General features: G+C 55.5%; 2 protein-coding genes across 2 annotated transcripts in view; one reads left to right on the top strand and one right to left on the bottom strand.

Annotated features, from left to right (window-relative positions):
* Positions 1 to 4,911, top strand: part of PRAM1 (PML-RARA regulated adaptor molecule 1) — an 11,852-nt gene extending 6,941 nt beyond the window's left edge. Inside the window, exons 4-13 of the mRNA XM_059387637.1 lie at positions 7 to 967; positions 1,055 to 1,115; positions 1,192 to 1,268; positions 3,567 to 3,641; positions 3,781 to 3,835; positions 3,940 to 4,048; positions 4,194 to 4,356; positions 4,437 to 4,470; positions 4,563 to 4,597; positions 4,735 to 4,911. Of these exons, the coding sequence (XP_059243620.1) occupies positions 7 to 967; positions 1,055 to 1,115; positions 1,192 to 1,268; positions 3,567 to 3,641; positions 3,781 to 3,835; positions 3,940 to 4,048; positions 4,194 to 4,356; positions 4,437 to 4,470; positions 4,563 to 4,597; positions 4,735 to 4,772 (1,608 nt within the window). The 3' untranslated portion in view covers positions 4,773 to 4,911. The remainder of the gene's footprint in view (positions 1 to 6; positions 968 to 1,054; positions 1,116 to 1,191; positions 1,269 to 3,566; positions 3,642 to 3,780; positions 3,836 to 3,939; positions 4,049 to 4,193; positions 4,357 to 4,436; positions 4,471 to 4,562; positions 4,598 to 4,734) is intronic.
* Positions 4,912 to 5,888: 977 nt separating this feature from the next.
* HNRNPM (heterogeneous nuclear ribonucleoprotein M) overlaps positions 5,889 to 8,895 on the bottom strand; it is a 40,723-nt gene continuing 37,716 nt past the window's right edge. Inside the window, 3 exon segments of the mRNA XM_059388834.1 lie at positions 5,889 to 6,314; positions 7,936 to 7,987; positions 8,604 to 8,895. The exon segment at positions 8,604 to 8,895 is cut by the window's right edge and continues 2 nt beyond it. Of these exon segments, the coding sequence (XP_059244817.1) occupies positions 6,151 to 6,314; positions 7,936 to 7,987; positions 8,604 to 8,895 (508 nt within the window). The 3' untranslated portion in view covers positions 5,889 to 6,150.

Here is an 8,895-nt window from a genome sequence, read left to right on the forward strand (position 1 = left end):
CCACAGCCCGAGTTCAGTGTGCACCCCAGGAAGCCCCCGCAGCCGCAGGTCGGTGGCCTCCCTAAGAAACCCCTGCCACAGTCTGAGACCAGTGAGGCCCCTCAGACGCCCCCCTGGAAGCCTGAGCCCAAAGAGCTCCACCCCTCCTCCTCACAGCCAGACCTCAGTACCCTTCCCAAGAAGCCCCCGCAGCCAGAGTTCAGTGTGCACCCCAGAAAGCCCCCGCAGCCTCAGGTCGGTGGCCTTCCAAAGAAATCCCTGCCACAGCCCGAGACCAGTGAGGTCCCTAAGACGCCCCCCTGGAAGCCCGAGTCCAGTGAACTCCACCCCCACCCCTCAAAACCCGATTTCAATACATTTCCCCAAAAGATCCCAGCCCCTCAGCTGAATGACTTCCCCAAGAAACTCCTGCATCCTGATTTTGGTGACCTCACCAGGAGGTCCTCAGAGCCTGAAGTCAGTGTGTTTCCCAAGCGGCCCCGGCAGCCTGAATGCAAAGCGCCCTCCAAGAAGCCAGAGCTGGGGATCCTCCCCAGGGTGTCCTCAGAGCCCGAGTTTGGCCTGCTCCCCAGCAAGTTTCTGCAGCCTGAGTGCCAGGCCGCCCCCCGAAAGTTCTCGCAGCCTGAGTCCAGCGCTTTGCCCAAGAAGTACCTGCACACTGAGTTCTCTGGTGGTCTCCCTAAAAAGCCCCCCATCCCCAGCTCTGTTTCAGAGAGCTCCCTTCCCAGTGCGGTCACAGGCTCCCGCCCCAGGCTCCCCCTCAGCCCTGGCTTGGGAGCCAGGAAGCAGAGATCAGGAGCTCGCTCTCATAGTGGAGGGTCGAGGCTGGGCCTCAAATCCAGCTACCCACCCCAGCGGAGGCCTCTGCCCTCGGTCAACAGCCTGGGACCCCCTCCAGCCAAGCCCCCGCTGCCCCCTGGCTTCAGGGATGTCCAGAGCTTCTGGAAAGCCACAGCCACAGCCACAGGTGGGTCACAGCAACCCAGGCAGAGAGCTGGGGAAGAGGCTCCCTGGCAGGGCCTGCCTCCCTCCCGCTCCTCTCATCCCTCCACAGCTCTGAGGAGGACCGGTTCTGCTGGGATCCTCCAGGCCCAACAGACTGAAGACATCCTACAGTGAGTGTGGGGAGTCCACGGGCCCTGGCACAAGTCGAAGGCTTGAAAGAGGCCCTGATTTCAGGTATTCCTCCAGGGACCAGGAAGAGGCTTATGAGCTGTATGACGATGTGGAGCCCATGGACAACTCCAGCCCCGGCCACAAGGGCAGAGGTTTGTTGGTGGGGCCAAGCCCTCAGCCAGACCATCCTGCTCAGGCATCTGGGCACCATTCATTGCAAGGACATATTCTGCCATGCAGCGAGTGTGAAGCCAAGGGACAACCCATCTCCCTGGCAGTGCCTGGGGACAAAGTAGAGGGCAGGAAGGACCTTTCAGGAAAGTCAGACCAGCTCCTGATGGAAAGAACAGGAAGGCAGGGCAGCCCAGAGGCTAATAGCCAGTAAGCATGGTGTAGCCAGGGTAGGGGGGTGGCCCAGGGTGGTGGGAGAGAAGTTGTGAAAGAGCAGTGGAAGAGAAGAACCAGAGGACTTGGAGGCCAAGTGATGCAGGGGTGAGTGGGAGCAAGCGAGCTCGTGACATGGATGAGGCCCCAGTTTCACCCCGATGCCTGGGCGCAGAGTGGAGGTATCCGTCAGCAGGGGACAAAGGGTCAGATTCCACAGACCTGTAGTGCTGGAGGTGCCAGCTGGACGTCCAGCACAGACTTGGGCCTGAACTCAGGCGTGGGCTGGAGCCAGAGACCCCTGGGCCTGCAGGCCTAGACAGTCTGTGCTCTGGGGTTCCTAAGGAGCCTTCTCCCCTCTTCCCAGCGTCTTTTCCTGGAGAGCGGGGCAATGGCAAAGCAGACAGGTCTCCAGCCCAGCTCCAGGGTTAATGCCTTCACCAATTTTGAATGGGGGAAAAAAAGGGACTTGCATGCAAGCCCTATAGGTGATGGTCACTGAACACGCACAACCGCCCGCCCCCACAGTGACAGCATGCTCTACAGACAAAGCGAAAACCTGAGGACCCCAGAAGCATCCTGCCCCAGTCCATACCACCAGCACAAGGGAGCCCAGGCCCTGTGCTGCCCTCTCTCTGGAAGGGCTTCCTACAGGAGAACCTTAATTATTAAGGGTGCCTTGGGATGCTCCCCCTTCCCCCCTCCCCTCCTGCACCAGGTGCGCTGCCTCTACTACTCTTCCCTGAGCCCCTTCTGCTTCTCCTGGGCCTTCCTCAGGGGCTACTTGCAACACCCTCCGTTAGCAGAGCTTCCTGACAGGGCTCCTCCTGCTTCCGTTCTGGTGAGGCTCTTGTGGCTGGGGTCGGGGGGCCGCTCTAGGGGTCACAGACATGAGGAAAGGGAGTAACTGGCCATTCTTCTTCCAGCAGCCTAGTAGGCATGGCCCACCCCTTCCCCAATCCCAAACAGACCAGGAACCCCACCTCTGCTCACTGTCCCTGCCTGTGGGCAATCATCTCCCCATTCCACGCCGGTCATTCTGCAAGACTCCAATCAATTACACCTCTCAAATCTCTCCCTTCTTGAAACACTACGTGTGGGCCCTCGCTGGTAGTATAGATTGTCCAAAGGCTACTTTGCCCTTACCAAGTCTAGCCACCCATTCGGCTCCACTTTGGAGTGATAGCAGGCCCACTGCAGGGGTTCCTCACTCCACTGGGGGCTGCCCTGGAGACCCTGGGGCCCGCAGACCTAGCTCTTTCCCAGGATCTCAACAGGTCCCCCTCAGAGCCTGCCTTATTGGCATGAGCTGATCAGTCACACTGCAGGAAGTCTGGGCTGCGGATGTGCCAAGTCTGCACTACACCGCAGCACCCAGGGCCGTGCTCTGCACTGTGCTGGTTTTGCGGGGGCCCTGGGATGCCTCTGGGAGAACGGGGAGCAGCGGGAGGTAGTGTCCTTGGTAAGACTATAGATGGCTTCATCATCTGAGCACTAGGCCAAGGCTGGAGTCTGGAGCAAAAAGCTAGGGGCTTCAAATTCTGGATCCTTCTTCACTCAACTGGTATTCATGAGGCTCTTGCCACAAGCCAAACCCCTGGCCAGCAGGCTCCTCCCTGGAAGGCTGGCAGTTTGCCAGAAGTCAGCCCTTCCTGGGGTGTGGGGGGTGGGGTGGGCAGCAGGGGGGACCCTCACAATGTGGTCTCAGCAGCAGCCAGGCCAGTCCAGAAACACCCCCCTCGTCACCCCTTCTCAGAAGCCCACTTCATTTGCTCTAGGAAATGCTTTTGCCTTATTTTTGACCCAGATCCCATGACAATTCCCAGAAGCCAACCTACTTTTAGCCGACAGACATGAAATGGCCTCAAAAGCCTGCAAATAAATCCTGCCTTTATCATTTCCAGCCAGATGACCTTGGAGCAGGATTACTTTACTCCTCAGAGCCTTTATTTCCCTCATCAGCAAGCTGGGAATGACAGTACTGCCTACTCTCCTAAGTAGTAAGGTGGTTGTGGCGGCTGAAATGAGTTACTACAGTAAACAGTTTCTGCCGTTCCTCCATGCAGGAGGAGTCCAGAAAGCAAGAGGCAATCCGTTAGAATTCACAACCCAGGAGGCAGGCCTGAGGAGCAGATGGACAGGTGGGTTGGGTGGGGGTTGGGAGGGGGTGGATGTCCTGAGAACTGAGAGGGAAGGCTTATTCAAGATCAAGCCAGCAGTGTCGAGAGGGAGGCTGAGCCAACAGTCCTGACCCTAACTCACTGCTGTGACGGCTTCCAGATGAAGTGCCATCTACCCAGCAACCCCCCAGGCCAACACAGAACCCGGAACTCAGGTACCACAGGGCAAAGGGCACGGAACGCGGAGGGGCTGAGCTCTAGGAGGACAGGAAGGGGGCCCCGAGGAGCACATCTTCCTCAGCAGCATCCAATTCCTCAGGAGGGAGAAGGCCCCCCAGCCACAGCACCTGCCGCCCGCAGACCTGAAGACCCTGAAGCAGATCCGGAAGGCAGAGAAAGCCGAGAGGGAGTTCCGGAAAAAGTTCAAGGTGTGAACACCAGAATCCTCCGAACAGGAGCCCTGGGGGTTCTGGGCACAGCCCCAGTTGACCAAGACCCCAGAAATTCCATCCTTAGAAGATGGGGTTCCTGGGGTGCTACATGTTTCAAAGGCTCTAACATACCCCTTCCCAGTTTGAGGGGGAGATAGTGATTCACACAAGGATGATGATCGATCCCAATGCCAAGACACGCCGTGGGGGTGGCAAGTACTTGGGCATCCGGCGTGGGGAGATCCTGGAGGTGATCGAGTTCACCAACAAGGATGAGATGCTGTGCCGGGACACCAAGGGCAAATGTAAGTCAGCCGGGCCAGAAAGTCCCAGGAAACAGGCCACCACCAGGGCTGGGAGCTTACCTATCCCACTCTCTTTGCAGACGGCTACGTGCCCAGAACAGCTCTACTGCCCCTGTGAGTGCTGGCCCTGACTGGGGGTGACAGGGAGGGTGGGTTGGTGAGTGGGCCAAGGTGACTCTTACTGACCAAACTGTGCTCTCTGCTAGGGAAACGGAGGTGTATGACGATGTTGGCTTCTGGGGTATGTAGATGCTCTGGGTAGGCTAGAAGGGACCACAGTGCCTGGAAGGAGGTAAAACCCCCACCCCATTTCCCCGGGGGCGGCTCATCATCCGTTTATGGGGAGAAGAGTCACTGCAAATCACCCTTCCTCAGCAGACCCTCTGGAGAGCCAACCATCACCCCAGGAACAGTAAGGCCCACCAATGTGGACACCCAGGACCACCGGCCAGCCCAGCCACCCATTAACACAGGAGTCTTGGATCCCAGATTGGCAGTCACAGAACCACCCAGGCTCCCACCTGCCTACATACATGAAGCACATAAAGCTCCTATTTAAAGCAATTCCTGCTTCTTGTCTTTTCTCTTCAGCCTGACTGACACACAATGGGAGTCCCGATCAAAGAGCTGGGGGTCTTACCCTTCTGGAGTGAACAGCATGGGGGAAAAGTGTGGCAGGGAGAAGGTGGCAAGGGTAGGGCACCATGACCAGACGTGTCAAGCAGTGGCTGCAGCTCCACACAGGCTGCAAACAGCTGTCCAGCCCACGGGGACCTAGGTATGAGATCACATCTTGGGGGAGGGGTGACCCAGTTCTGACTGAGCTCAGGTATCACGCTCAGCCTCAACGGCTACAGGACTAAATGCACTCAGTAACCCGCACCCCACTCATCTGCTACTGCGGCAAGGAACAGACCACACCCCCGCACTGCCCCGCAAGCACGCACAATTCCTCTGCCGAAAGCCTACTGCCCAGTGTGATGCTATCTGGGGGTGACTGTGTCTACGTAAAAGAGGCCCGAGAAAGTTCCCCTGCCACTTCCACCATGTGCGATTGCAGAAAGTACAATCTACGAACCAAGATCAGGTTCCCTCACCAGACACGGAATCTTGGACATCCCAGCCTCCAGAACTGTGAGAAATTCTTGTTTGTTGTTTATAAGGTGCCCAATTATGGTATTTTTGTTATAGCAGCCAAAAAAGACTATGACAGAAGCCAAACTGGAAATGAGCCTAACAGTGTACCCCAGAGAGCAAGCGTACAGGAGGGAGCAAGAGCTGCTCTCAGGACCACTAACCCCCAAGTGCTCTGATGCCGGCGCTGGAGAATCCACGTCACTCGGGACTCCATTTCCAGTAAGAGCTCTCAGGTGGCCAAGGTCCATGTCCTCCACCCCCAAGGGTCCACAGACTAAGCAAGAGTAGGGGTGAAACCCCCACCAGTGGTCACAGCTCTGAGGTAAGACGACGACTGGCTCTAGCTCCCCAAACCGCAGGCGGGTGCCCCACAACACACACGCAAAAAGCAAGCATCTTTTCAGGAACTGGTATTTATTATCAAAGTCATATTCGATGTCAACAAGATGCCACAACTACAAAAAAAATTGCGCACATTGCAATCTCAATGCAAACAGTCAAATGGAACCCCAGTCATTAAAAAAGTAATTCAAATTACCCCAAAAAGCAACTGAATTTTTTAAACATCTTTATACATCCAGCCAACAAATTAAAATGGTTAACAAGAAAAAATACAAATTCAGAGGTCTGGTATCGATGTTTAAAAAAGGCAACTGCTTAAGCATTTCTATCGATTCGAACATCAATCTCTCGGCCACTCAGCTTCATCCCATTCATCATCCGGCAGGCTCTCTCAGCCACCTCTGGCGACTCAAACTTAACCACACCGCACCCCTTGGACTTCCCGTTCTCCATCTTGATGTCGGCATACAGCACGTGGCCTGGGCACAGGGAGGGAAGAAGAGACCACAACTCATCAGGCAAACCCAGAGCTCAGCCTCAGTCTGGGCTCCGCTCAGTCCCGATCACCTGTTGGAGTTCGGTGGACAGAGTCAAAGGGAGAGCGGCCCTGGCACACAAATGCTCAGAACACGACAGCCGGAATCCGGCGACTACGGCCCTCAGCCATGTTGCCATTCTTCTGCCAACAGGACAACAATCTGACCCGTGATTAGCCTCCCTGGCAGCTTCAAATGCGCACCCGTTCACTCAAGAAAGTTGTAACGGGGGCTGTGTGAAGCCAACCTTACAGGCGAGTTTTACAGAGGCTTCACCTTCCAGACCCCACATCACAGCAGTTACGAGGCCGTCATGATATAACAGACGCTTCCGCACTGTGCACCGGGCCACAGGCTGCGTCCTGTCTTCCCAGTGGGCTTCACATATTCATTCAAGCACTGAGTAAGCGTCCAGGTATGTGTCAAGCACCACCACGAAACAAGTCTATAGAAGAGCTAAGAAGGTAACCGTGTAGCCTATGCTAGGGGGCCCTTGGTTCTAAATCCATTAACTCAGCCCAAGGGAAGGTGAACATCTAGAGGGCTCCTCACGGGACACTTCTGAAATACTTAAGTTCACCAGAAGGAGACTCTTGCTGTAATAGCTCCATTCTGGAGAATGGCACTTGCAACTCAGGGTTCAGGGACAGGAGGGAGATGAAAGAGGAGGGGCTGAGGTACAAAGAGACGAGTGAATTTCTCTCACTGGCAGACGGGCACCTCCAGGCGTCTGAGACAGGGCAGTAGCCTGATCCAACCTGACTTTGCAGAATACCTACTACAACGCAGAGACTAAGGAGTGGGGAGAGGGCAAGAAGGCACACTATGGCTCAACAGCTGCCCCAAGAGAACCAGGAGAAGCAGCGAAGTGGTGCAATCTGAGCTCCCAGTGAAACAGGAAATGAGAAACACCGAGGCGGCCTTGACCAGCAAGCCACCCGGACTTCTGGCTTAGGTTCCAGGCTCCCACGTGACACAGTTAAAAGAACAGAGGTGGTGGGAGGGAGGGGCAGGGATTCACTCTGGGACAACTTCATTTCCTTTCAGCCACACGGGGAGCCTTTCAGAATGGTGGCCCAGGTGCCAGGAAACCACAACCAGAGCCCCTCAACCTCATTCACACATAAGCTCACCCCTGGGAACTTCTGGGCAAGTGCTCTTTGAGGTATGAACCAAGAGTGTGGTGGCAGAAAGCAACCTCATCTCAGATGTTTTTATTCAGCTTTGTCACGCAGAAGCCATGTGACCTGGAGAAAGTGACTCTGCCTGTCTCATCTGCAAAATGGGGACACTGCTGCCTTTCAAAAACCATAAAAGGAGAAGGATGGGGTTGAAGCTGAGAACACAGATGAGAAGTGTCTGACACATAAGAGGAGACTCAACTGGCTTGAATATTTGCACAGGCAGAAAAATGGCAAGTCCCACTGGTCCTCGAGTCATGGCAAGTGGCTGTGAAGACCAGGATGGGAGATTCACCACACCTCTCAAACGCATTACTAACAAGCTAAGATTTCTGAAGCCACAACACATGGAAGCACCTAGAAAGACTTTCTCAAACACTTACCACATTCGTTGAATTTGTCTTTTAGCATCTTCCATGTAAAATCAAATGGGAGCTAAAGGGAAAAGAAGAAACTGATGAGTGATACAACCAAACCCTGATGTCCTAATGCATAAACACCAGGGTCTCTCTGAGGGAACTTTCAGGACTTGTTGCGCCAAGAAATAGGTGCCCTTCAAACAGAGATGATCAGCAGAGAGCAAAACACGACCGTCTGGAATGAGGTTCAAAACAAAGCGTACTCCCTTGTGGCGTTAACGGTCTAAGGGAGAATCATGCAGAGGACAGTGACCTACAGTAAGCGGCCTACAGACCATTCAGTAGTAACTGAAGGTGATCACGCTGGTATAAAGATACTGCAGATACAGCCCTCTGTCCCGCCCAGGTGCAGCGGCTCTTCAAGCCAAGGGAATCAAGAAGCTAGGGTTTCTGAGCTCACTGCTGGTTTCCACCTAGCAGTCCAAGAACCCGGGGCTCCTGCCGCACAGAGTTCCTTACACTCTCCCACTCCCTCCTTATCCTACCAGCACCAGACTCTGGAGACAGCAGCAAAGTGGCCTTATGTGCTGCTACTCTGCTTCCCTACCGAGGGCACCAACTGACTCCAACCTGCTCCCCTCCTCCCTCTGTGCCTACCACCAGCACCACCAAGGTACTGAAGAGCCACTTACATTTCTCACAAATATCTGGCAGGCCTTCCTGGCCACCCCAGGAGCATGGCCTCCAGCTCCGCCAAAGGAACCTGCGAAGCTTCCTCCAAAGTTGCCACGCTCCATCTCGATGGCGCGGTCAAAGCTGGCACCGCCACCGCCACCCATGGCCAGGCCCATGCGCTCAATGCCGGCGCCTAGGGCTGGACCCATGGCAGGACCCATGCGCTCCAGGCTGTTGGCGCCCATTCGCTCCAGGCCCATGCGCTCCAGGCTGTTGGCGCCCATTCGCTCCAGGCCCATGCGCTCCAGG

Source organism: Mustela nigripes, chromosome 2 (genome assembly GCF_022355385.1).
Source record: "Mustela nigripes isolate SB6536 chromosome 2, MUSNIG.SB6536, whole genome shotgun sequence".
Lineage (NCBI taxonomy): Eukaryota > Metazoa > Chordata > Mammalia > Carnivora > Mustelidae > Mustela > Mustela nigripes.